Here is a 27,794-nt window from a genome sequence, read left to right as displayed (position 1 = left end):
GAGGCATCTGTGCGCCTCACGCCACACACCCTCTGAGAAAAGAAATGTGGCGTGTGCACGAGGAAACAGCTCAGAAGGGGAAAGAGACCCGCCCAGGCTCCCACGGCTGGGAAGTAGACATGCCAGGGCTCAAGCCCAGGTGCCCCCCGAGCAGACGACCTTGAAGCTGCCAGGCGATGTGACCTCTAACCGTGCAGATGCACACAAATGTCCCCGTGCCTGCTTTCTGAGTCTGGTGTGGTTGTGGAAGTTTGTGACTCTGTGTGCATTGAAGCGTTTCTATCCGTGGCTGGGGATCTTATTAAGTCTTTTCACATATCTGAAATTTTTTTCTGTTCATATCAATGTTTTATCACGGTAAAAGTTACGCACATTAAATGCACTGTTTTCACACGAATGATCTGGTGCCATTCAGCACATATAAGGTTGTACAACCGCCACCTCTAGCTCGTCCCAAAACACCTCCATCACCTTGAGCTAGAACCCTGCGTCCACTCCCCAGCCGCCCCCGGTCTCCTCTCTCCACCCCATCCCCCAGTCCTTAGCACCCTGCCATCCACTTCCGGTGTCTGTGGGTTTGCCTTTTCTAAATATGTCAGGTAAACAGAATTCCAATACTTGTTTGAGCTCAGGACTCAGCTTTGGTTTCTGTTTGTGTGTTTGTTTGTTTGGGGCCCTTTGCTGCCTGTCACTCCCAACATTGGTTGAGAGCCTGCTTGATGCCAAGGGCTCCCCAGGCATCCTCTCATTAGCAAGGGATACTGCCCCCTCTGCCCATCTGACAGAGGAGAAAACAGGAGTCCACCGCCTCCTGGTCTGCCCTGTGCCCGAAGCTGGGGAGTTGGCACGGGTGCGTGGTTCCACGATACAGGGTAGCATTGGGCATTCAGCCTCAGGAGTGTGAGTTCAAATCCCAGCCCTATCCTTATGATGTATATGAACTTGGGCGTGCTACTGGGCCCCCTGGAGCCTCCATTTTCCCCTCTGTAAAATGGGAGCAAAGTCCTGAGCTCGAAGAATGGGCGCATAGAATGCGGAGCTTCAGAACGGGCATTCTCACCGACCTGCCTCTTCCCCTCCCCCCCCTCCTCCAGGTGATGCTAGAATCCTCCGTGTACCTGACTTTGGCGGTTTACAGCGGCTGCTGCCTCCTGGCCGCCCTGGCATCCTGCTTTTTGCCCATCGAGACCAAAGGTCGTGGCCTGCAGGAGTCCAGCCACCGGGAGTGGGGCCAGGAGATGGTCGGCCGAGGGACGCACGGTCCGGGTGTCACCAGGTCAAACTCTGGCTCTCAGGAATAGTGACCAAGTGACCACTGGGGGGCTGAGCTGGTCTTTGAGGCTGTGGAGCCCAGGGGGCTGGTGCAGCCCTGCTGGGGACACTGATGGTCACTGCCGACATCAAGAACTCACCCAAGAGGACCACTTGGACCAACAGGGTTTTGTGTCCTGACTCGGTTTGCTCATCTTCATTGCGATCCACCAGGGGCTGGGGAGGCGTTTGCTCCAGGGGTTCTCTGTATGTGTCGGGGAAGCTTTGTTCATAACCTGTGGGTCTGCATGGGGAAACCACTGCCATGGGAGGGTCCAGGGACATCGGCAGCCCAGCAGCCACCACCCAGAGTCACTGGGTCACATCCCTGGTGAACAGCAGCTGGAAGATCTCTGCAGATCCGGCCCAGGCCCAGACCCCTGTGACACCTGCCATCCACCACCCAGACCTGTTCAGTAGGTTTCTCTACACCCCCGGCCCCAGGCTTTCTGCTTTGAAGTCGCAGGTGACCCGAGCAGTTTTTCTTGGGTCAGGGAAACACTTGCTCCCTGGAGCATGGGCCCCTCCCTCCGCCTCTCCAGAGCCTGAGTGGCGAGAGCCTGGCAGGTGGACTTGCACTTGAACTGGAGCTGGTGCCCCCGTTTGCCTCCCTCTGCAGTGGCTGTCTCTGCCCCCAGGGAGTTCAGAGAGGTGTCCCTGGGGCTGGCTGAACCTGTGCCAGACAACGAGCTCAGAAAGCTGTTATTCCCCTGGGACCAAGGAGCTTGATGCCAAAAGGAGATGAGGCTCAAGCCCAAGGCCAAAGCAGGACACCCGAGGAGGCAGCAGAGGCAACGCTGGGCTTCTCTCCTGGCCCCTGCCCGGGTGGTGGTGGTGACTCTTGGGTCGACACGGGTGTCAGGGCTGTGGATTTTGTGCACAAGCAGATGGCCGATTGGGTGGCCACACCCAAAGGATGCCACACCAGCCACCAGCTCCCCCCAGGGCTGGCGCCAGGGAGCCCTGATGCCAAGCTGGCCCCTCTGTCCTGGTTCCCGTGCCAACCCCATCTGTCGAGGGCTGGCTTGGTCTTTGCACAGAGGCAGCTCCTGGGGTCCCAGCACTGGAGCCCACAGCACCCTTGCCATGGAGTGTGGAGGACTAGGAGGTCCCAGATGCGTGACTTGTGTCCCTGTTCATGGGAGCAGGAAAGAGGCCTGCTGGGCTCGGGGTTGGCCCTGGGAGGAAGGGCTTGGGGCTAAGTCTTAGTGGCCTGCATCCACTTGTGGGATTTGCTTTATGTGCTCTTTGCCCCCATGGTGAAGGTGAAGGTCAAGGACCTAGAGCAGGATGGAAGAAGCTGCCCGATGCCCTCAAAGGCCAGGGAAGACTGAGCCTCTTCGTGAAGTGACCCTTGCAAGGAAGCCAAGTGTGTGCGTGTGTGTGCGTGCGTGTGTATGTATGCGTGTGCGTGTGTTCATCTCTTATTAAAACACGTTGGTGATGGACATTGCAAGGGACTGTTTGTTCATTTGTCACACGGCCTGGCTCGCTCTGCATCCACCCAAGGTGACCTCCTGCTTTAAGGTGATAACCTGCTGCCCAGTGTGTGGGGGGGGACAGGGGCACTGCACAGCCACGGCCAGCACCATGGCTCGGACAGAGGTTTGTTCTGAAGCTGTGAAGCTATGGAGACGACCGTGGACCACTTCTTGAGGCCTGGTTCAATGGCACACACCCCGTGTTCCTGAAGTCTGGGTCGTGGCGCCCTGCACCCCGGTAGTCAGAGGGCAGGCAGCTTGGCAAAACTGCCTCTCTCTAAAGTCCACATTTCCTTGAACCTCAAGTGGCTGTAGCTCTAATTACTTCTGGACAGCTGAGCTCTGCTGGGCAACACAGAATCTTTGCTTGCCTTTTTTTTTGGCCTTCCAGCTGGTCAGACCCTGCTGGCTGATTGTGTTGCTTCCCTTTGCCCTCAAATAACCCAATGGTGTGGGGGCTGGGCAGGGCAGGGCAGGAGGGCCGGGTGGGCAGCGACCAGTGTCAAGGGAACTGTAGTTGAGGGCTTCTTCGACTAAAGAAAGAGAAAGCTGAAAAACCTTTAGCTTCCCTGCCCTTTTCCTGAAAATCAATGTTATTGAATGACATGAGAGCCGCACCAAGTCCTGGGAGCCTCAGAGACACAGGGGTCTTTGAACCAGAGGTGCGCGTGTCGGATCTTGCACGCTCTCGTTGGAAGGTCTCCTGTTTCCACGAAGGGAAACGTCGTCTGCTTCTCTCGGCGTGAGCAAAGATCGCAGGAGATGAGACCATTCGGTGTAGACGTGACCGGGGCGGTTCCTTCCCTTTGCTATTTCCCATATTCTAAGGAACACGTGGATGGTTCTCTCTGATGTTGTGGCCACTTAGATGAGAGTGTCTCGTTTTATTTGAACGATTTTCTCCTTTTTAACTTTTTATTTATTCATTCAAAAGGCAGAGAGACAGAGAATCTTTCATCTATTGGTTTGCTCCCCAGTTGGCCACAACAGCCAGGGCTGGGCCAAGCCAAAGCCAAACTTCCCATCTGTGAAATGGGGGGAGCAGCTACTTTGTGGGGTGTTTGTGAGGATTCAGAGAGAGATGTGTGCAAAAGCTGGACACAGAGCCTGGTACCCAGTTAGAATGGAATAAGCTTTGACCCACATCAGTGTGGTCGTTGCTGATGGTGTTGCATGGTTGTTAAGAGAGAGTTTTAGGTCTTGGCTCTCTCCCTCTGCTTAGCTTAGGCTGGCCAGCCTCACAGCAGATACTTCATGAAGAACCCAGGGGATGAGGGGACATGGGAAGAGACACAGCGCAATGGCCTGAGCATCGCTGGTCCAAGACACCCCAGCCTTCCCAGGTTCTTTGTCAAAAACCCAGATGGAGAAAACCCTGGGGGTGGAGACGGATCGTCAGGAATGAGCAGAGTCTTTCCAGTGCCCCATCTTGGGCGTGTACCTGACTGGATTAAGGACTAGGGAGGGGCCAGCCAGCTTCCTGGGCGTGGCCCTGAGCAGACTGGTGGGGGAGGTGGTGGACTGCAGGGAGGTCAGTCCCAGTTTCAGCAGGCGACACCCTCTCTCACTTGCAGCTGGCCAACTCTTCTCCTCCTGCCCGTGGACAGCACAGCTCCAGGCTCTCTGGCTTTTGGACTCTGGATCTTAGGGCAGCGGCCCCTAACTTCTGAGGCCTTCTGAGGTGGACTGAGACTCCCACCACTGGCTTCCCTGGTTCGGAGGCCTCTGGACCTGCACTGAGCTACCCTGCCAGCATCGCAGGGGCTCTGGTTTGAAGACAATCTGTCGAGAGACCTCCCCGCTCCATAATCTCAAGTCGATCCCCCAATAAACCCCCTCCCACCCATCTATCTATCTGCCTACATCCACCTCGGACTGTTATCATCTATCTATCTATCTCTCTATCCTATTGGCTCTGTGCCTCTAATTCTGAACCCTAACACAGATTTATAGTCTCTATGAAGACTTTCACAAACATTGTCAGATCAGAGTGTGCCACTGGAAGACAAGAGACGGGAATGTGACCCATAAGGAAGGAGGCTTGGCAAGCCTGGCTCTCCATAAGGGGGGCCCTCATGGGACGACCCCTGCCACAGCTCCTCCTCAAGGGTCACGGGGTGCCCATGGGGCCAGTCATTGGCAGCTGACACCATGGGGCATTCTGGGTGTGAAGCAGGATATCACTAGCCTCCTCCACACCCCGGCTTTCCCGGTAACTTCCTACAACAGAATCCACTACAGTGTCCCTCAAGAGTGTGCCCAGGACAACGGGGTTCCACAGACAGGTGTAGGAGGCGCTGGGGTAACAGCCGTCCACCACTGGGCTTTTCATCGCCATTCGTGTTGCAATCCAGATACTTTTGCTCCACTGGTCTTGGTTTTCTCTGGTGCTGGGCAGCTGGCCTCTTTGATGTTCTGAGCTTTCCTTTCTTCTGGTGGCTCTCGGAGTAAGAGCCCCCAGCCATTCACAGTGTCAGACACGGAGATGGTGGGGAGACTCAGCGGTTAGAGAGGGTGCCAGGCTGGCCCGAACTCTTGTCCAGGCCTTGGCCTTGTGGGCAGGTGGGAGGTCAGGGCCATCTTACAGAGAAGCATGTTGATTGCTTGGCCAGGGAGAGTGGGGAATCCTGGTGGGGAAGGTGGGGCTCACTGGAGTCTTCACAGGTGGGATGGTAGCATCCTGGACGACTTCTTTTCCTCCAGGATTTTCCCAAAGAGCTTGGCTGCCTCCAGGGCACAGCCCCAGTGGATGGTGAGCCCATAGCCACCATGGCCATAGTTGTGGATGACCTGGGAGGAACAAGAGAGAAGGTGGCCGGGTTTGAGGGGGAATGGCGGGAAGTCCTTCTACCCTTGGGAGCTTCCCGAAGAGTCCTGGGCAAAGCCAGGCATCGGCCAAGCCTCTCTCAGTGCCTGGTGGGCTGGTGAGGGCCCCCAGGAACTGAGTAAGGGGACTGGGCCCTGGGATGGAGGCCGGCGCCCCAGACTCATCTCCTCGGCTCAGGAAACGGACCTGCCTGCAACACACAGCTCAGGGAGCAGAGTCTGGAACAGAGGTCAGCGTGTCTGAAGCTTCCCAAATCCCCGTCTTCCTCCCCATCCCACTGTGGACTAACGAGCACCTGTGTACAGAGACAGCCTGCTGCCTACCACGTGGCAAAGCAGGGGCCTGAAACGGGGCGGGGCTCTCGGTGTGATGTGCAGGTGCATCCTGGGGACACAGGCAAGGCCCCTGCACCTCCCTCAAAGCTCAAGCCACCAGCAGGGAGTCCAACTCCAGCTTTAACCCTCCCATCCGCACACGCATGCAGCCTCCCACACACACACACGATGCCTCTGCACACATGAATCCTTCTACACGCACACACACAACCCTCTACCCACATACACAACCCTGCTACACACAGGCGTCTACACAGATGGCCTCTACATACATGTATCCACACCCTCTACATACACACACACATACACACATGATCCCCTGTACACACACGGCCCCTCCACCTATACATATATAACTCTCTCCACACCCACACCACCCTCCTATCTTCTACACGCACATGGCATCTCCATACACACACACACACACACACATAACCCCTCTGCACATACACACACACAATCTTCCATTTGTACACATAACCCCTCTATATGTTTGGGGCCTTCAATAAGTTCATGGAAATTTAGGTCATCTTTTTAAAAAATTTGATTTCCTTAAGTCTTATTTGAGAGGCAGGAGGAGAGACAGACAGACAGACAGACAGCTCCCAGCTGCTGGTTCCCTCTCCAGATGCCTACAACAGCCGGGACTGGGGCAGGCCAAAGCCGGGAACCAGGGACTCAACCCGGGTCTCCCACGTGAGTGGGAGAGGCCCAAGAACTTGAGCCCTCACCTGTGGCCTCCCCACATGCACACAGGCAGGAGGCTGGAATCAGGAGCAGAGCCGAGACTCGAACCCAGGCACTGTGACATGGGGTGCAGGCATCCCAAGCAACATCTTCACTGCTAGGCCCAACACACGCCCTTGCATTTCTTTTAATTGTGCAGTCCATGGCCTTTTGGAAGCGCCCTCATATACACATACACAACCCCAGACACACATGTGCACGCACACACACACACACACACACGGTCCATCTGGGATGAAGGAAGAGATGGCTTTGGCAGGGGGGTTGCATCTCTGGTGGGAGCCGAGGTACCACCTACCTATATCTGCTCCCTCAGCCCAGGACAACTCCCATGGCTTCAGTAAACTCGGTTCCTACCCCCTGAGAGGGGACATGAGTAAGGACCCCAGAGAGATGACAGCCACAAAATGGACATCCTAGGAACCAGCTCTTGAGTCACGTTCAAATCACATCTCAGCCCTGGCCTTCACGAGGGCTCCGACGTGAGGGACTTCAGCTCCCAGGTTTCCAGATTCTTTTTTTTTTTTTTTTTTTTTTTTGACAGGCAGAGTGGATAGTGAGAGAGAGACAGAGAGAAAGGTCTTCCTTTTTGCCGTTGGTTCACCCTCCAATGGCCGCTGTGGCCGGCGCATCTCGCTGATCCGAAGCCAGGAGCCAGGTGCTTCTCCTGGTCTCCCATGTGGGTGCAGGGTCCAAGGACCTGGGCCATCCTCCACTGCCTTCCCGGGCCATAGCAGAGAGCTGGCCTGGAAGAGGGGCAACCGGGACAGAATCCGGCGCCCCAACCGGGACTAGAACCCGGTGTGCCAGCGCCGCAAGGCGGAGGATTAGCCTGTTAAGCCACGGCACCGGCCTGGTTTCCAGATTCTTTATGTGAGGCTTAGGGGACTGTCCCCTCCCCGCGGAGCTGCAGAGAAGACCCAGCAGGTCATGCCCGGCATGGGTTTGCCGCACTGTCCGGCATGGGTTTGCCGCACTGTCCGGCATGGGTTTGCCGCACTGTCCGGCATGGGTTTGCCGCACTGTCCGGCATCAGGAGGCTGCGCAGCAGGCACCCACATTCCTTCCACTCAACCGCAGACTTGAGCAAACCAGGGCACTGCGCTCTCTGTAACCCTGAGCAGGACTCTCACCACCCTCGTGCCTCAGTCTCCCCATCTACAGAGGAGGCAGTGTTTGCCGCCACTGGCCGCCTGCCAGGGAGGCTGTGTGGAGCCTGAAACCAGACACGACCGTGTCCCGGACAGGACAGAGAACTCCCGGGCGTTGGGAAGAGCATTGCTTCCCTCACCGGCAGCGCATACCTCTGTCTTAGAAGGCCCAGCACTGAGCTGTTCTCTTCCGAGCCGGATCTGTGGCCGGACTGGCCGGAAGCCAGTCCATTCTCCCACAATTCTTGCATCCTGGAAGACAAAGCATTGGCCATGTTTTTCCTGCTGCCATTTTTAGGTGGTGAGGAGCTTGATTTTAAATTCTCATCACCATTCTCAGCAACTCCAGCATCACCACCCTTGCCTGAATTAATCACCACTACACCGTGGTTTACCAGCTTCTGCCATCGTTATCACTGCCGCTCACACCCATCAGCTCTGCCACCTGTATCCACAGCACTGTCGGTCCCAGCCTCCATATTATGAAAACTTAAGTGTGCATTTGTTTTATTTATTTGAAAAACAGAGAGCAAGCTCCCAACTGCTGGCTCACTGGCTAAATGCCCATCATAGCTAAGGCTGGCCAGGATGAATCCTGGAGTCAGGAACTCCACGCAGGTCTCCCACATAAGTGGCATGGACCCTACTACACGGGGTGTCAGCTGCTGCACCCCAGGGTGTACATTTGCAGGAAGCTGGAATGGGGCATGGAGCTAGAACGCACACCTTGGTACACCAGTGTGGGCCAGAGCATCCCGTCTGGCAGCTTAACAACAAAGACATTCACCCACCCACCTCCACAGCCACCACGTGTCACCATCACTATCACCATTCTCAGCATTGTCACCGCCACCCACCCAATCACCACTTCTGCCCTCACCTTCACCACACTCACTACCATCACCGCTGCTCCCGGACAAATGGGAGCCCCAAGATGTCCACCACAAATGGTTTTGTGAAGAAAGATGACATCTTCCCAGGAGGGAGCGACTCTTAGCTGAGCAAAGACAGGTTTCTTTGGCCCATTGCAATGCTTTCTTGCATGTTGTGGAGTTCTGATGTATTTCATGGTCCCTTGCTGGATCAGTCTGCCCTGAGTCTCCAGCGGTGGTGTCACCCCCATCTGCGAATGTCCTCATGACCCAGCTGCCAGGACCCTGGTCAGCAGCTCTGGAGCTCCTCTACCCCTTACCTTCAACGTGGGCTCCAGGCTGCAGCAGCCTTTCCAAATGGTGTTGTGGTCATCAGTGCTGTTTCCCTCACTCCAATTCCCCATCTGGAAGATGCCTCCAAGAGTAACCGTATGGACCCTGGACAAAAAGGAGGAGGGTGTGAAGCATGAAGGAACATTAAGGCTTTGAGGTGAATGAAGGTAGCACCGTGCTCACCATCTCAACTATTGGCCACCATCATCAACACTGCCGTCCTTGCCAGCACTGCTAACATCACCACCAACACCATCACCACCAACACCATCATCTCCATCAACAATGTCACCTTCACCATTGCCTTCACTGCTACCATTAATATGTCATGGACCTCATTCAGCACACCACCCCAGCACCACTACACCATTAACATTGCCATGGAGGTGTCGGTGCAGCCCTACCACTGGCATTGCCTTCCAGATATTCACCTCTGCCACATTGTTAACTTCCCTACGAATGTCATCTCCATCAGCACCTGCTACCAGCCCCACCGTATCCAACTGTTTGGTGAGACTACAACCAAATACTTGAGGCTGGGTGCTTTCTAAGAGTTTCTTTGATGCATGGTGCTGGTGGCTGGAATGTCCGAACAGCATTGTGGGAGTATCCTGGAGACGGCCCCTTTGGCAGGAGTCACCAGTGGTGGAGAAGCAGAAAAGGAAGTGGCCACAGGCAGAAGTGAGTGCACGAGCATGGAAACAAGAAACCAGGGGACCAGGGTGTGCGTGTGGGTGGGGGTAGGCTTAGTCTCTGTATAACAGCCCACTGCATTGGGGACTGGTCCCCTCCTACCAGACTGGGTCCACTCCAACAAGAACACACGCATCCTTCATGAGGGGAGAGTCCCGTGATGTGTGACCTTCCACAGGGCCCTACCTCTTAAAAATTCCACCATCTCATTGGGGACCATCGCACATGAACCTTTGGGGGACAAGCCACATCCAAACCATAGTGCCCATTGTCACCCACACCCCTCCATCACCAGCACTGTGTCCTCTACCCATGACAGTACTATCTTGCCTACCACGGTTCCACTGGGAGCAGTATTGGCATCCCATCTGTGTCACCACCATCTCCGATTTATAATCATCACCACCATTAAATCGTCACCACCGCCAACCCCGAGCTCCCTCCCAGCCCTGCTCACATTGTTGCCATTTACATCACTTAGTGTCACCACCATTGTCACATCCACCACTTGGTCTCCAGCCTCCCCACTCCTGTCACCGAAAAGAATGTTCAAGACAGAGCCCAGTCAAGGCCACCGCGTCCTGCCTTCCTGGAGACGTAGTGGCCCAAAGTCACTTAAAAACACTGGAACAAGATGACTACAGGGACTAAGCAAGGGAGCTGGGGCAGGCAGCAGGGGCACAGAGAGGGGTCAAGGTGTCCTTCCTCTGCCCTGGGAACAGTGCAGTTCTCACCCCGGGATGATGTACGGGGACTTGTAGATGCCGCTCTCTGGGTCGTGGGTGATAATGAAGTGCTTCACCCAGGGGGCATCCACCTGTTGATTGAGAACAGAAGAGTCTTGTCCAGGACGTTGGGTCACTGGGCCAGGCTGCCCTCACTCCCCTCCATGGCCAGGTGTTCGACCAGAGTGGCAAAGCCGATGCCTAGGCCCTTTCATGACCCTCTCTGGTCCACTCCTGCAACTGGCCATTTGTTTATTGCAGGAAGAGCCGCCCTGAGTGGCAGCCCCCTTGCTCCCTGAAGCATTGCACAGCCTCACCCCCATGTCTGTAGAAACATCACCACACACACACGTGTCAGGGCATATGCACACCTGCCCCTACACACCTATGACACAAGGGGACACCCATGGCCACATGCAGACACGCACACACAGCCCCACACATACAATGAGAGGCAGTGTGGAAAGGTGATTACGCGTGTAGGCTCTGGAGCCAGGTTGCCTGGGTTCTAATCCCAATCCTTCCACTTACTGCCGTGTGAACTTGTGTGCATGTTTCTTAATTCTTCTGTGTCTCAGTTTCCCGCTCTGTAAGATGGCAATGTTGGTGTGAGAGTGCCCATCTCAAAGGGCTATGGTAAGGATTAAAGTAATGAACACAATCAAGTGCCCAGGCCAGGTCTGGCACTAGTGTTTGCTATTTTTATGACACTACAGGTACACGCAGCTCCTACACACACAGGTACAGCCATCGCTAGCAAGAGGAAACCCTGATCAAGGGTGGAGGTCGGTTGGTCCTTCTTGTATCTTTAATGTGAATTTCCTGATGTCTAAAGGCTTCTGTCTTAGATGGTCCCGATTCATCCACTCTCTTCGGAAATTAGATGAGCATACAGAACAGTCTTCCCAAGCAAAGCCAGGGTCTCACCTGCCACTCACCTTAATGATCTGCCCCCGGCCCGGCTGCAGCAAGGGGTCTGGTTGCAGCGCTGAGGCCCATACCCCGGTGCAGTTGACAATCACATCGGCGCCTCCTCCTGCCACCTGACAGCAACCAATAGGGCAGGGGGATTGGGAATCCTGGTCCTTTCTGTCCCCTCCCTGCCCTCTCCTCTCCCCATGCAGCTGTCTGCTCTGTGAACCAGCAGGGAGAGGGCTCAGTGAGGAATCAGACGCCTGGCTCCAAACCTCCACTCTGCCATTTACCCATTGTGTGACCCCGGAGATGTCCTTTTACCCCTTGAGGCTCAGCTGCCTCTGTGATACAGTGGGGCTGCGGTGAGAACCCCATGTGAGCATGGATGGGAAAATGCATGGAAAAGAGTACGGTGGAGAGAGAAACCTGGGAGCCTCCCGGAGGATCTCAGGCAGGAAGCAGAGCCGGTTCTCTGCCTTCTTCTGGCTTCTTTAGATTTTCTTCTCGTGCCTCCTACTCTGCCAGGACACTTGCAGGAGACATAGTGCAAGCCCTAGCTCTAGGTACAGGAGACTTGATGACTCAGGGCTGGTGTGTCCTGGATACCCACGCTCCCCGGCTGGGCTCCCGTGACCGCCGCTCCCCTCCCAGCCCTGGGTCAGTCATGGACCCACACATTGCAATGCACTACTATTGTTCTTGGCTCAGCGTTTGGCACTGAGTCAGCCGCGTATCTCAAGATCTCAAGTGTCCATCAGGATCCAACCCAGAGTGGGGAGGTCCTTGTTATCACACTGGCTGCTACAGGGGCTGAGCGCCTTCCACGTGCCGAGTGTTTTTGCAGGTGCCGGGACTGAAGGAATTCAGTGCCTGGTGCTGGGAGCTGCTATCAATGTTATTCTTGGTGGAGGGCTTCCAGGGGAACTCAGCCCAGACCTCAGGAGGAAGCATCTGGACTTTGACATTGGAATGCGGCTGATACTGGGAAAAGGAATCCAGCGCTCGCTCTCTCAGCCCTAAAATTCACTGAGATTCAGACTTAAATGAGCCCCAAATGGGCTGCCATGAGCCTACTGTTCCTGTGTCGTCTCTGCTGCCCACATCAAGGCAGAGACCTCCTCCCTCAGACTGCCCGAGTCCTTCTGGGATTAAGAAGAGGTTTAGAATCTGGGACCATCTTCAGGGGACCCTAGGAGCCTGAGAAGGGGCCCCAACCCCATAGCAGGAAGTAGAGCCCTCCCCTCTCCTCCTCCCCTACCCTTTAACCCTGCAGCTCACCTCCTCAAAGGATTCCACCTTGCGCTGGAAGAGTTTCACTCCCCTCTCGGTTAACCTAGAGGACGAGACACATCGAAAAGCCCGGTGCTGAGTTCTCTGTGCCATCCGTGCAGGAGGGTGGCATGTGGACCATTCCCAAAGAACCTTCTGGGGACAGGAATTCCCACCAGCGGCTCCTTGAGAAAACGGCTGTGTTACCAGTCAGGTCACCGGCACCTTGCTGGACCAGTGCTCCACAAAGTCCCTTGGAGAACCTGAGATGGTTGCAGGTGGGGATGGGAAAAGAGCTTTGCTGAGGGTCGTGTGGTGAGTCACTGATGGCTCTGGGATGCAAGCCCAGGCCTCTGCCAGCTCCCAGCATCTCCTGTGACTCCCATGTGGCTTTGTAACCTCTAAGGGTGTCAGATGTGAAGCAGAGGAGGCAAGAATGGGTTAAAGCCGAATGCTGGCTGGTGCTGTGGCTCACTAGGCAAATCCTCTGCCTGTGGCGCCGGTACTCCGGGTTCTAGTCCCGGTTGGGGCACCGGATTCTATCCCGGTTGCCCCTCTTCCAGTCCAGCTCTCTGCTGTGGCCCGGGAAGGCTGTGGAGGATGGCCCAAGTGCTTGGGCCCTGCACTCGCATGGGAAACCAGGAGGAAGCACCTGGCTCCTGGCTTCAGATTAATGCAATGCACCGGCCATAGTGGCCATTTGGGGGGGTGAACCAATGGAAGGAAGACCTTTCTCTCTGTCTCTCTCTCTCACTGTCTAACTCTGCCTGTCAAAAAAAAAAAAAAAAAGCCGAATGCTCCCTTTCCGGAAGTAGGGCACACGGAGTGAGGAACCCTGGGGATGCCTCTTCCCTTTAAACATCCCTGTAGGGAGTACTTTTCCTGTTAGAAATATAGTGGAAACATCAAAAGATCAGAAAATGAGCCATATGCGTGCTGGTGCATTACCTTAGAATGATTTCATCTCCATAATTTCCCCAGGAGAGAACAAGTGAGTGTGATCTTCCCTGGGGGAGGCTAGGCAGGAGCCGTGAGTATCTCAAGGTTAGGGGAATGAACCCTATATGGCACAGTGCTTCCCAAACCGGGGTGGTAATGAGAATCACCAGTGGGGTTTCTTTTTTTTTTTTTTTTTTTTGACAGGCAGAGTGGACAGTGAGAGAGAGACAGAGAGAAAGGTCTTCCTTTGCCGTTGGTTCACCCTCCAATGGCCGCCGCGGTAGGCGCGCTGCGGCCGGCGCACCACGCTGATCTGATGGCAGGAGCCAGGTGCTTCTCCTGGTCTCCCATGGGGTGCAGGGCTCAAGCACTTGGGCCATCCTCCACACCACAGCAGAGAGCTGGCCTGGAAGAGGAGCAACCGGATCGGTGCCCCGACCGGGACTAGAACCCGGTGTGCCGGCGCCGCAAGGCGGAGGATTAGCCTAGTGAGCCACGGCGCCGGCACCAGTGGGGTTTCTTAAATACAAAGCTCAGGGGCCGGCACTGTGGCACTGCTTGTGCCACTGCTTGAGATGCCGGCATCCCACATCAGAGTACTGGTTTGAATCCCGGCTGCTCAGCTTCGATCCAGCTCCCTGCTAATGCACCTGGGGAAGCAGCGGAAGATGGCCCAAGTCTGTGGGTCCCTGCACCCACGTGGGAGACCTGGAAGAAGCTCCTGGCTCCTGGTTTTAGCCTGGACGAGCCTTGGCCATTTTGACCATTTGGGGAGTGAATAAGCAGATGAAAGATCTCTTCTCATCTCTCTCTCTCCTCTCTGTTGCTCTGCCTTTCAAATAAATGTTTAAAAAAGAGAGAATAGAGACCAGTGTTGTGGCATAGTGGGTAAAGCTGCTGCCTGCAATGCTGGTATTCCATATGGGCGCTGGTTTGAGTCCCCGCTGCTCCACTTTCAATCCAGCTCCATTCTAATGGCCTGAGAAATACAGCATAAAATGGCCCAAGTCCTTGGGCCCCTGCCACCCACATGGAAGACCTGGCAGAAGCTCCTGATTCCTGGCTTCAGTCTGGCCCAGCGCTGGCCATTACAGCCATCTGGGGAGTGAACCAGTAGGTGGAAGATTCATTCTCTCTCTCTCTCTCTCTCTCTCTGTCTTCCTTTCCCTAACTCTGACTTTCAAAGCAAATAAATAAACCTTTTTAAAAAGAGATGGATAATATATGCAATTTTCATCAATACAAATGCATTTGAGTGTAAATATAAGCACATCCTTCAGGGTTGTGTTTGCTAATTTGGAACACTATCAGATTCCTATTAATAAGACAGGAACATCCATTAGCACCTGTATTACTTAACACTGTTCTGGAAGAACTAACCAAAGTAGTTAGGAGAGAGAGAGAGAGAGAAGGTCACTTATATTATGTTAATGATGTAACTGTATTTATAAACCTTGAGGGAATCTATTTACAACTACTGCATAAAGATTAGGGACTGCGAGGGATTGCTAAGAGATATCCAATGTGGGAAGCTGCCCAGGTGGTTCTTATGCCCAATCAGGTGCAGGAACTCCATTTCTACAGAGTAGCAGTCAGGACCAAGGATAGTTCCCATCTAATCTATGGGTTTTCTTCAATTTTGGGATTGGCCCAGACAGCAAGGAATCCCGTGAACAATATTCTACTCTACCTTTGCCCTGGGAGATGCCCTTCTCAAACCAAAGCTTAAACTCTCACCTTTTAGTCAGCCACTGCAGGTAGCTCCTCCCCTCCAGAATCAGGCTTGTATTGAACCAGCCATAGCTACAGTCATGCAGGCAAAAGGGGAGAATCAAGGTCAGAATCAGAGCTGTCAATCAGAGGGCTGTCAATTAGAGGCAGGCGCAGTGCGGCTCTGTGGGCTCCCAAAGGGGAGGGCCAAGACCACGGGATGAAGTTCAAGGGGAAGCATGGTTTTCAGCTCAACACAAGGACAAAAGTGTCCATCAGTCAAAGTCATCCCTGATTCTGGGGTATGTGAACGGAGATTGGATGTGCCTCGGTCGAGGAGGTCCAGGCATGGGGTGGGGTGAGGAGAGAAGACCAGAGAGGCGTCAGGGCAGAGAGGAGAGGCGTTTGCAGTCACACAGATGGGGTTGGAATCCTAGTTGGGTCACTTGGCTGTGTGATCTTGGGAAGTCACTGAGCCTCTCGGAAGCTCACTTCCTCCTCCACCAAACGAGACATAAACGGAGCTTCTGAGCCTGAGAACTGGGATTCCATACTCTCTTCCCCTCCAGTTTGAGTGGGGTCTCGCTGAAGGACAGAAACCAGGAGAGCAGGGGATAAGATGGGCAACTTGCTGCCTTCTGGACCATTCTGCCTGCACCATGGGGCCTCAGCTCCTTTCCCCAAGACAATAACCTTACCTATAACCGGGGAACATGTCCAGCTCTCTGGGTGTCAGCTTCCGAAACCCCAGAACTGTGTCCTTCCAGGAAGGGTCCTGGAGAAGATGAGAGAGGGGGTCACTGGAGTGGCTGGGAGGTCCCTGGTGATGATGAAAGCTCGCATAATCTTCAGAACAGGCCATTGAATTGGATATCGTTCTTATCCCTACTTCACAGGTGGGCCAATTGAGGCACATAGAGTTAAGACTAAAGTCACACAGGGGATTAGTAGTGGAGTTGAGATCTGAAGCCACACAATGGGGCTCCAGAGTCCGCTGTTCTTAACCACTGCATAGGCGGACCTCACAAAGTTCATGGAAAATGAGATTCTAAAAGAAGCTTATTTTGTTGCATGTGTTTTTTGGAAACTTACGCATGCAAGAGGTCTACAAAAAACTCCATGGGGTGGGGTGGGCATTTGTGTCATAGTTAAGATGCCATTTGGGACACCCACATCCCATAGCACAGTGCCTGTGTTGGAGTCCTGGCTCCGCTCCCAAGTCCAGGTTTCTGCTAACGTGCATCACAGCTCAAGCAGCTGGGTCCCTGCTACCCAGGGCAGGCATCTGGGCAGAGAACTATTGGGTAGGAGATCTCTGTGTGTGTGTGTTTGTGTGTGTGTATCTCCCCCCCCCCCCCCCCCCGCCCGCTGCATGAGTACCTAGCTCTGGCTCCTAAGTCCAGCTTTCTTCCAGCACAGACCTGGGGTGGCTCATGCAGTTAGCTCCCTGCCACCCATATAGGAGACCTGGACTGAGTTCCTGGCTCCCAGCTTCGGCCCTTCCAAGTCATTGCCAGCCCTTGGAGAGTGAACCAGCCAACGGCAGCTTTGTCTTTCTGTCTCCCTCTCTGCCTCTGAAATAACTCAATTTTTAAAAAGTGTCCACGAGAGATGCACATCATAAAAAGCTATGCGTGGATTTCAAGTTTTTCTGCACTCAAATACGTGTGTCTTTTCACTGACTTTTCCATGAATGTTTGGAGGTTCTCCTGCATTTGGGGTGAGAGTAAGACCAAGGCTGAGTGACAGGGCAAAGATCAGAAATGGGGGGAGGGGCAGCACTGAGCATCACCAAGAGGTCAGAGCAAAGGCAGCAGGACACAGGGACAGACACCTGGCTGGAGGCCCAGGCCTTCCCCTTACAGACTGGATTCTCCGAGACTCAGTGCTCTTGTCTGGGTCATGGAGTCGCTCATCACGCTTGGTCGTGGGGAAGGCAGCAGATGAGGTCGAGAAAGCCCTGAGCGTAGCGCTAAAGACTGGGCAAACCTTGAGAGGTGGCATGGGTCCCAGCCAGAGGCTCATCTTCCTCCCCAGGCAGCCCTGGCACATCCCCCCAGTTCTGTTCCTCTGAGCACACCGGGCACCACGTAAACAGAGGGCCTGGCTTTCGAATCTCAGCTTTGCCACCCAAGAGCCCTGTGACCAGGACCGGTGCTGTGGCTTAGTGGGTTAAGGATCTGCCTGCAGCGCCAGTTCAAGTCCCAGCTGCTCCACTTCCAATCCAGCTCCCTGCTATGGCCTGGGAAAGCAGTGGAAGATGGCCCAAGTGTTTGGGCCCCTGCACCTGTGTGGGAGACCCAGAAGAAGTTCTTGGCTCCTGGCTTCAGATCAGCCCAGCTCCAGCTGTTGCAGCCATCTGGGAAGTGAACCAGTAGATGGAAGACTCTCTCTCTCTCTCTTTCTCTCTCTCTCTTTCTCTCTGCCTCTCTGTAACTCCACCTTTCAAGCAAATAAATAAATCTTAAAAAAAACAACCTCTGTGACCTTGGACAAGTTATCCTTTCTCTGGGCCTGTTTCTCCTCTGAGAAATGAGGATAAAGACGGTGCTTCCGGGAACGGCAAGAATCAGGTGAGTCTCCAGCTGTAGTCAGCAAAGGGCTTGGCACACAATACGTGCTTTTGCTGTCTTTGCTGTGAGGGTTTTAGTACCTCTTGGTAACATGTAAAACCTTTTGAGTTCACCCCTGCAGAGCACACGTTTTCCCCAAAGCCAATCAAAATCCAGTTCTCCATTATCACAAGAGTCCTTTGTCTCAGCCAATTGAATCACAACATTTGAAACCGAAAAATAACTTTATCAAGGCACAACCAGAATGCAAAGCAAACCTGTTTTGAACCCAGGGATCTGTTGTCTACGAGACTCAAAGGACTCGCCAGGCTCAGGGGCCCCACCCTGGTCTGTGGTCCAGGCTCTGCCTCCCCGGTCACTCTACCAACCCTCCTGGCCAAGGACTCTTGCTCACCGGAACAGCTTTGCGGAAGAGGTTGTAGCCCGAGATGAGGGCCAGGCCCATCTTTTCAGCGCTGGGAGAATGGATGTGGCTCAGGAGGTGGTTAAAAGTCTGCCGGCTCCAGTCCCTGGAAAGGTCACGGACTTCTGGTCACCTGATGCTCTGAGCTGGGCACAGACCTCCCGAGGCCAGCACACGTGGGCCGTGTGACCCCACATCGAGAAGCCCACAGGCCCACTGCAGTGCAGGAGTGGGCCTCCAGGACTTGCCAATATCAGTCGGATACAGAAGTGGGGACAGCAGGAGCTCCCCCAACACACACACCATTTGAAAGGGACCTCCAGGTTGGCACCGCATGACCGATGAGTTTCCACGAAAGCTTTGACCTGGCTTTGGGGGCTGGGAGCCACGCGGTTGGGTCAGGATCTGGGCAGCACCTACGGCAAACACCGCTGGCAGACATCAGCTTGCTGTCCTCAAATGCTGTTCGCCTCCCTCTAGGGGCACAGCTCAGATTCACAGCCCAAACTCCCTCATGATCAGGTGGAACCTTGTGACTGCGTTCTGGGAGATAGACGCCAAGAGTCACCGAGAGATAGGAGTGGAAGGCAACAGGGCGTAGGGTCAGGCAACCCGGATGGAGGCCCTGGCCTCACCACCTGCAGCCTTAGATTCCCTGAGACTCAGTTTTCTCATCTGTGTTATGGGGTCAGTCCATTCTCTGCACACGTGATTCTGTGTGCACCTCTGGTAGTCACTGCCTGGTGAGAATGGTGACCTTGGCACACACAGAGAGGGAGACACGGGAAGGAGCCCGGCCCGCTGGTTAGGAACATTGGTTTTGGAATTTACAGGAGTGAAAAATCAAATTTTTGGCCGGCGCCGTGGCTCACTAGGCTAATCCTCCGCCTTGCGATGCCGGCATACCGGGTTCTAGTCCCGGTCGGGGCGCCGGTTCTGTCCCGGCTGCCCCTCTTCCAGGCCAGCTCTCTGCTGTGGCCCAGGAAGGCAATGGAGGATGGCCCAAGTGCTTGGGCCCTGCACCCCATGGGAGACCAGGATAGGCACCTGGCTCCTGCCATCGGAACAGCGCGGTGCGCCGGCCGCAGCGCGCTACCGCGGCGGCCATTGGAGGGTGAACCAACGGCAAAGGAAGACCTTTCTCTCTGTCTCTCTCTCTCACTGTCCACTCTGCCTGTCAAAAAAAAAAAAATCAGATTTTTGTTTGAGCCATTATCCATGGTGGGGTCTCCACACTGACGTAAGGACCTTTGTGAGTTCTGTGACCCATCGGGCACCCATCCGCCCACTGGGACATTGTCCAGACTCACCAGTGGGTCTGGTGTGGCCGTCCAGCCCACGTCAGGAGGGACCTAACTTCAGGCTGCCTCGCAGGGGCTTCACATTTACTGGTATTTTCTTTATGCTTTGCTGTCTTATTCTGCTCATGAGACTCCTGACGGGGGGGGCAGCCCCTCTGCAGGCTCGGCCCCACGCTCCCCCCACCCCGGGCTGCCCTGTGGGGCCCTCACTCACGCCTCCTGTGGGTTGCTGGGGTCAGAGAGGTAGGGCTGCCAGAGGCCAGCAGCCACGTCGGTGTTGGTGAGCGGGGTAAAGCGGTCCGCGTAGACCGTCATGTCCAGAGGCTGCAGGGCCGAGTGGTAGAGCTCATGGATGCAGAGGGCGGTGGACAAGCCAATGACGCCCGCGCCAATCACCACCACACGCATCGGGCTGGCCTGTGGGGAGGAGGGGTTAAGGCACGTGACCGTCATCATCATACCCGTCCTTGTCACCGCCGTCGCCAACATCTACTGAATGCTTAGAAAGCACAGATCCCACCAAGACCTTTCGACCCTCGAGTCTCCCAAAGATCCCAAGTGGCAAAGAAGATTATTCCCATTTTGTGAATGGAAACATTGAGGTGTGGAGAGGACGTGCCACTTGCCCGAGGTCCCACAGCTGGTAAGCAATGCAGCTTTCCTTGGGGGCGGGGGTGTGTGTCCCTGTACCCACTGTTCCCTGGGAATATGCAAAGCCCAGCAGAGCACCTGGCTGAGCAGTCCAGTGGTTAGGACAATGGGCTCTGGCTTCGGATCTCAACTCTCTCTGATTAACTATTAACCATGGGCAAGACACTTCGTGAACTTCAATTTCCAGGAATTCCTTCCTCAAAGGTCCCATAACCAGATGTCAAATGCAGAAAACTTAACCAGGTTCCCACTGCAAAAGAAATGACAGGCATGGCCGGCGCTGTGGCTCAACAGGCTAATCCTCCGCCTTGCGGCGCCGGCACACCGGGTTCTAGTCCCGGTCGGGGCACCGATCCTGTCCCGGTTGCCCCTCTTCCAGGCCAGCTCTCTGCTGTGGCCAGGGAGTGCAGTGGAGGATGGCCCAAGTGCTTGGGCCCTGCACCCCATGGGAGACCAGCAGAAGCACCTGGCTCCTGCCATCGGAACAGCGCGGTGCGCCGGCCGCAGCGCGCTACCGCGGCGGCCATTGGAGGGTGAACCAACGGCAAAAGGAAGACCTTTCTCTCTGTCTCTCTCTCTCACTGTCCACTCTGCCTGTCAAAAATAAAAAAAATAAATAAAAAAAATTAAAAAAAAAAAAAAGAAATGACAGGCAGACATCTGGAGGGCACCTGCCGGGCACTGGCCCCAGTGCTAAGGGCTGTATCATTCCATCGCCGTCTCCCAACACTCTCCGGAGGCAGGGGCTGTGCTATTGGCCCTGCTTCACAGACGAGGAAGCTGAAGCTCAGAGTGGTGAGGTGACTTACCTGAGGTCACACAGCTAGCAAGCATTGTTGTAAACATGACACGCGTTTATTACACACGAGCTAAGAGCAGGGCTAGCACCTTGCTGATGTTGCGTCTGATGCTGATTCACGTCTGAACCAGCTCTGGGCCCCAGTACTCCGTCTTCCGGCACAGAACTCAGCCTGTCTGCCCCGGGAAGCTGGGCTGCCTGGGGCCTTTCGACATTTACAAGGCCTGGCAGCTTTTGACCTTGAAGCAGCTTTTGACCTTGAAGTTGCTCTGCCCCGCACAGCCGACAAATATTCTGCTGGCTCCTGCTGAGACGGAACAAGGGGCCAAATTCAACTCTCCCTCCTCTTCACTCCAGCTCTCCTCCCACGTGCCCTGGCTCCTGGCAACTGGGGCCTGTGGCCCTGGACAGCAGGACGTTCTCAACGTGGCCTAGTTCCGTAAAGAGGGGAACAGCTGCAGCCCTCAAGAGCTGGACTCTGTCAGGGTTTTGGGAGCCAAGTCAGAGATACAAGCAACCAACAGAAGAAAGGTGTCGATCCCCCGGGCCAGAGCCTGGGTGTGGGGACTTGGGGGTGCAGGGAGACCCCACCAGGGCCCCCCACTTCTGCCCTTCCCTCCTCCTCCATGCTGTGCCTCAGGAGACCTAACCTGTACAAGAGAAGTAACCCCAATCCCAAGGGGGCCTCCTGAAAATCAAACGACAAGCTTGGTGACGGCTCCTGGTTCAGGGCCTGGCACACAGTGGGCCCTCAGTACCCAGCTGCCTCCTGCTGTTCTGCAGCACCTTAAAAATTACATTGGAGGGGCTGGCGCTGTGGCGCAGCGGGTTAACGCCCTGGCCTGAAGTGCTGGCATCCCATATGGGCGCCGGTTCTAGTCCCGGCTGCTCCACTTCCGATCCAGTTCTCTGCTATGGCCTGGGAAAGCAGCAGAAGATGGCCCAAGTCCTTAGGGCCCTGCACCCATATGGAAGACCCGGAAGAAGCTCCTGGCTCCTGGCTTCAGATCGGCACAGCTCAGGCCATTGTGGACATTTGGGGAGTGAACCAGCAGATGGAAGACCCCCTCCCCACCTCTCCTCTCTCTGTGTAACTCTGGCTTTCGAATAAATAAATCTTTAAAAAAAAAAATTGCATTGGAAACCCACACCAGGCAGACAGAAGGAGAGAAGAGAAAGAGAGTGAGACTTGGCTTCACACCTGGCTGGCTGTGTGACCTTGGCCACGCTGCTTCCCCTCTCTGGGCCTTCTAACTGCCTCTGCGTAATTTTCAGAACTGACTGCTTTTGTACCTTGACAACAAGAAGACAGAGGAATTAAGGGCTTTCTTGGGTTCTACCAGTTCCCCATAAGGAATTGCAGAGTCGACATGGCACGGGACAGCCGAGGCCGAGGGCCAGACACACTCGGGTTCACAGTCTAGCTCCAGCACCCGAGAGCTGTGCGACCCTGACCGAGTCACTTAACCTGACTGAGCAGGGCGACAATCTCCCCGGTCACTTAACCTGACTGAGTGGGGCGACAATCTCCCCGGTCACTTAACCTGACTGAGCGGGGCGACAATCTGCCCGGTCACTTAACCTGACTGAGCAGGGCGACAATCTCCCCGGTTTGCCCGGGGCCAATGGAGTTCCGAGGACGCAGCCTTTCTATGCTGAATCCAGGGGGGCCCCAGGCAAACCAAGATGAGTTGGTCAACCCAACGGAGCCTCAATTTCCCATGTAAGGGCAAACAAAGCTCCCCACATCATTGTCTCCCCAGCAGAACACCAGCTCCTGGAGAGCAAGGACCTTGGTCTTATTTGTTGCTCTGTCTTCAGCGCCTTGAATAGTGAGAGACACAGCAGAAACTTCGTGAACTTACGGATGGATAAATGTCCGCTGGGTGACGGGAGGACAGAGGGATGATGGATGGGTGGTGGAGGGATGGTGGATGGGAGGATGGGTGATGGATGGGTGGAATGGATGATGGATGGGAGGATGGGTGATGTATGGGAGGATGGGTGATGGATGGGAGGATGGGTGATGGATGGGTGGGTAGAGGGATGGTGGATGGGAGGAGGGGTGATGGATGGGAGGATGGGTGATGGATGGATGGTGGAGGGATGATGGATGGGAGGATGGGTGATGGATGGGTGGGTAGAGGGATGGTGGATGGGAGGAGGGGTGATGGATGGGAGGATGGGTGATGGATGGGAGGATGGGTGATGGATGGGTGGGTGGAGGGATGATGGATGGGTGGATGCATGATGGAAGGGTGGATGGATGAGTGGGTGGATGGACGAACAGAGTTCTTATGAGAATCAAAAAATACATTCTTGTACAGTTCTTGGGTGCTCACAAAAGACAGCTGTGAGGAGCACAGTCCCCACATAATAGGTTGAGGCTCACAGAGGGCACGTTCAGTCATTCAAAGTTAGAGGAGGAATTGGGGTGTGAACCCAGGTCTCCTTTTTCCAGGGCCCATGCCTTTTCCATCCTCACAGCACCTAAAAAAATCAGCAAAGCTGGGGCCGGTGTTGTGGCACAGCAGGTTAAGACCCCGGCCTGCCATGCCAGCATCCCATATGGGCACCAGTTTGTGTCTAGGCTGCTCCACTTCTGATCCAGCTCTCTGCTATGACCTGGGAAAGCAATAGAAGATGTCCCAAGTCCTTGGGCCCCTGCACCCACGTGGGAGACCCAGAAGAAGCTGCTGGCTCCTGGCTTCAGATGGGCTCAACTCCAGCCATTGCAGCCATTTGGGGAGTGAACCAGCGGGTGGAAGACCTCTCTCCTTGTCTCTCCCTCTCTCTGTCTGTAACTCTGCCTCTCAATAAAATAAATAAATAAATAACTCTTAAAACAAGAAAAGGGAAAATTGGGGGTCCCAAGTCAATTATTGTTGGAAGGCCCCCCCCCATAGACACACACTGTAAATCAAAGTTGATACTGATGAGATCAGCTGTGCCTGATTTCCCTAGAGTGCGATAGAAATCCATGAGTTACTAATTGGAAGCAGAATCCAGGAGTTACTTATGCAGGACACGAGAGCACCAGCCTCAGCTACCATCCCTTGTGTGCACGTGGGCGCTGAACTTTGGGACTCACGTGCCCAGCGCTCGGTTCTGTAGTCAGCTGTTTTCTTGCTGCGTCTGGTTTTTCTGTTGGTTTTGCAGTTCACCTCTGTTTTGTGCTGTCACTTCAACCAAACACTCAGAACACGCATCCAAGAAGACACAGACAGCTGGGGCGAGCTCATCGAGCTTCGTGTGTGCAATCACAGTGCCTATGCCAGCCTGGAGCAGGCAGGAAACAGTGTGGTCTCTGCCACCTGCAGACGCAACCCCCTTAGTCCTCTCGCTGCTGGAGGAGGTGGGGCTGTAGTACCTGCACTCTCCAGACAGGGACGGAGATTTGAGGAGGAGGTCACTCAACTCGGGGTCACACCGCCAGCATGGGACAATGCCTGGCTCTGGACCCTAAAAATATTTATATGCAGGCAGACAGCAACAAATTGGCACTTGATAGTTTCCATTGTCTTTTGTTCTGTGTCCATTTGCCTAAACCCTCCCTTTGTCTCCTGAAAAGTAACTTATGCCTTTGATTGCTGCCTGCTCATAGCAGGTGTAGCACTTTAGAGAACAGTACCGGCTCTCCCGGGTGTGCCACACGCATGACTACTTCTTATGAAGCCGCTGCCTTCAGTTTATCTTTTATTTTATTTTAAGGGTTATTTTTACTTATTTGAAAGGCAGGGTGACACAGGGAGAGAGGGAAAGGCAAAGAGAGAGAGAGCTCTTCCATCCACCGGTTTGCTCCGCAAATGGTGTCAACCTCCAGCCACAGCTGGGAGCCTAGAGCTCCATCTGGGTCTCCCACATGGGTGGCAGGGCCCCAAGGACTGGGACCATTTTCTGCTGCCTTTCCAGGAACATTAGCTGGAAGCTGGATCGGAAGAGGAGCAGGTGGGATGTGAACCAGTGCTCTGATATGGGATGCCGGCTGAACCCACTGTGCCATGACACTGGCCCCAGTGTATCCGTTAAATGGAACAGAGTATGTGTGGGCACTTGGTTTGGAGGTTACACTGCCGCTTGGGATGTCCTCATCCGCACATCTTAGTGCTGGGTTCGAGTTCTGACTCTGCTTCTGATCCCAGCTTCCGACTAAGGAAGGCAGCAGATGGTGGCTCAAGTGGCTGAGTCCTGGGAGACCAAGGTTGAGTGCCCGGCTGCCGGCTTTGGCCTGGCCTTAAAAATGAACAGAACAGGGGCAGGCACCATGGCGCAGTAGGTTAATCCTCCGCCTGCGGTGCCAGCATCCCATGTGGGCGCCGGTTCTCGTCCCGGCTGTTCCTCTTCCAGGCCAGCTCTCTGCTGTGGCCCAGGAAGGCAGTGGAGGATGGCCCAAGTGCTTGGGTCCTGCACCTGCATGGGAGACCAGGAAGAAGCACCTGGCTCCTGGCTTTGGATGGGCGCAGCTCTGGCCATTGTGGCCTATTGGGGAGTGAACCAACGGACTGAAAGACATTTCTCTCTGTTTCTCCCTCTCACTGTCTGTAGCTCTACCTCTCAAATAAATAAATAAAATCTTTAAAAAATATATTTAAAAAAAATGAACAGAACAGAGGCTGAAAAGTTTGAGAACCAGGCTGCCCACTCTCCCTCCCCAAAAGAGTACTAACAACAGTAATAACTTCCGTTGACTGAGTGCCTGCTGTGTGCCCAGTGCTATGCTAAGTATTTCCCATTCACCACCTCTTTCAACACAGTTGTCCTCAGCATCTGTGGAACACTGGTTCCCGCGGGAACTGAAATCTTGCTCCAGTCCTGTCCATAAAACGGTGGAGTATTTGCATAGCATCTACCCACATCCTCTCACAGTTTTTATTTCATCGCTAGAGGATTTATAAATATACCAAACATGATGTAAATGCTATGGAAGTAGTGGTTATACTGTATTGTTCAGAAAATAATATCAAGGGGAAAAAGTGTACAAGTTCAGGACAGACGCAACTACTTGAAATATTTTTAACCCCGGATGCAAAATGTGCAGAAACAAATGGCCTACAGGACTCCAATTCACCCTGTAAGAGGTGAGCTATGACCCCATGTTCCAGATGAAGCAACTGAGGATTGGCGAGATGCAATCACTCACCTGCTGGCCCTGTTTGCCTCCAGGGCTGGAGAGAGCCTCCTCTCTGCAAGTCTGCCCAGGTCTCTGTCACCTGCCCCGATGTGGAGCCTCAGAGGACACTGGCTCCTGCCTCCCACCCCCAGCCTGAAGGTGCACCTGCCACTCACCGGCTGTGCCTGGCTTCTGCAGAAAGGAGGTGGCTGCCGGAGCGTGGGGTCCTGTATCCTGACCAAGCCTCGGCTTCTGGGAGCCGATTGCCTGCCAGCCTGGACCGAGACCGGAGGGCAGGGTCAAAGTATGGAGCGGGGCAGAGCCCGAGGGGCGGGGCTCTGCTTAGCACTGCGCTGGACCCAGGCAGCTGGGAGACCTCTCCCCCCGCTGGCGGCTGGCCCCTGACGAGTTGCCTGACTTTTCTGGCTGATCCCAAACCCCCGTGGACAGGCTGGGGGGAGGCAGGGGGAGAGGGAGGGGCGGGTGTTCTTGGAGGGCTGATGAGCACAGGGAGATCTGTCTCCCGGGCCAGCTGGAGGCGATCCTCTTTCTTCCCTCTTCCTGCTGCCGCCCTGGGGGAGGGGAAGGTTATTCCCGGGACCATTGTGGGCCTGGCCGGCAGGGTGAGACGGGAATCCGCCTAGCAGCCCCCCAAGAGGAGGCCAGAGACACAGGGCAAGGGTTCCCAGGGCTAGCCAGTCAGCCCAGGGCCATCCTAGGACGTCGGCGAGCAGAGGACAAGGAGGGAGTCTGGGCCATGGGCATGCGTGGCTTTTTGCTCCCGTATCCCAGAGTTACGAGCGTCCGGCCTCGGGCCCCTTCCCTGGCCAGGGCTAGACCTGGAGCCGGGATTGGTAGAGCCCAAAGCTCATCGGGCGCTCACTGTACTTGGGAAGACGCAGGCACCCAGACAGGGACCTGGGGGTGGGGGAAGTGGCCTTTGGGTCAGCGTTGGTGGCCTATCTCCACCACCCTATTTTCAGCATCATCAAGTAATAATTTAAAAAAAAAAATGAAAAATAAAAGCCATACAACACATTCAGTGCCTACTACTTTTTTCTTTAATCATAAAACATGGATGGCGCGAAACCCATGTTTGACTCGATGTCCCTCCATCTCCTTTAAACGCGTTATAATAATCATGACATCCTGGAGCATCCCCAACCCCAGCGAGGCTCCTTGTGCCTTCCAAGCCTCCTGGGGACATTGAAGGTTCGCAGCAGCGAGCGTGGTGTCTTCGTGCTACCCAACACTGCTGCTACGAGGGCGCGTGTTCCGGGAACTTCAATGGACCAGTTCTTTTTTTTTTTTTTTTTAAACACATGAAAATACTCTATTTTATACTAAATTTCAGGTTCAATTTTTTTTTTATTTGACAGGCAGAGTGGATAGTGAGAGAGAGAGACAGAGAGAAAGGTCTTCCTTTTTGCCGTTGGTTCACCCTCCAATGGCCGCTGCGGCCGGCGCACTTCGCTGATCCGAAGGCAGGAGCCAGGTGCTTCTCCTGGTCTCCCATGGGGTGCAGGGCCCAAGCACTTGGGCCATCCTCCACTGCCTTCCCGGGCCATAGCAGAGAGCTGGCCTGGAAGAGGGGCAACCGGGATAGAATCCGGTGCCCCAACCGGGACTAGAACCCGGTGTGCCGGCGC

At 54.7% G+C, this 27,794-nt stretch overlaps 2 protein-coding genes across 3 annotated transcripts in view; one reads left to right on the top strand and one right to left on the bottom strand.

Annotated features, from left to right (window-relative positions):
• SVOP (SV2 related protein) overlaps positions 1–1,301 on the top strand; it is a 53,815-nt gene extending 52,514 nt beyond the window's left edge. The window contains exon 17 of the mRNA XM_062182312.1: positions 1,095–1,301. Within this exon, the coding sequence (XP_062038296.1) occupies positions 1,095–1,301 (207 nt within the window). The remainder of the gene's footprint in view (positions 1–1,094) is intronic.
• Positions 1,302–4,653: 3,352 nt separating this feature from the next.
• DAO (D-amino acid oxidase) lies at positions 4,654–26,400 on the bottom strand. Of its 2 annotated transcripts, XM_062182381.1 has the most exons (11): positions 26,322–26,400; positions 19,800–20,002; positions 18,276–18,390; positions 16,007–16,083; positions 15,336–15,401; positions 12,669–12,723; positions 11,414–11,518; positions 10,485–10,567; positions 9,045–9,162; positions 8,006–8,104; positions 4,654–5,582 (listed from the first exon to the last, which is right to left on the bottom strand). In XM_062182381.1, exons 2-11 carry the CDS (start codon positions 19,991–19,993, stop codon positions 5,451–5,453), a joined length of 1,044 nt encoding a protein of 347 aa, XP_062038365.1. In that variant the 5' UTR covers positions 19,994–20,002; positions 26,322–26,400; the 3' UTR covers positions 4,654–5,450. The 2 variants fall into 2 exon arrangements, with proteins under 2 accessions (XP_062038365.1, XP_062038366.1); XM_062182382.1 differs by lacking the exon at positions 11,414–11,518.
• Positions 26,401–27,794: the final 1,394 nt, after the last annotated feature.

The sequence above is a fragment of the Lepus europaeus genome, chromosome 23 (assembly GCF_033115175.1).
Source record: "Lepus europaeus isolate LE1 chromosome 23, mLepTim1.pri, whole genome shotgun sequence".
Taxonomy (NCBI): Eukaryota; Metazoa; Chordata; class Mammalia; order Lagomorpha; family Leporidae; genus Lepus; species Lepus europaeus.
The sequence above is the reverse complement of the archived record's forward strand: the minus strand, read 5'-3'. Positions and strand labels throughout refer to the sequence as shown.

Bases quoted from the DNA above. Each gene is read 5' to 3' on its own strand.
- DAO (XM_062182381.1), bottom strand. From the start codon at position 19,993: ATGCGTGTGGTGGTGATTGGCGCGGGCGTCATTGGCTTGTCCACCGCC. The intron at 15,402-16,006 runs GTAAGGTTATTG...GCATGACTGTAG, and splicing joins GACATGTTCCCCGGTTATAG to CTATGGCTGGTTCAATACAA. The intron at 8,105-9,044 runs GTAAGGGGTAGA...TTTGTCTTCCAG, and splicing joins GCCTGGAGCCCACGTTGAAG to GATGCAAGAATTGTGGGAGA.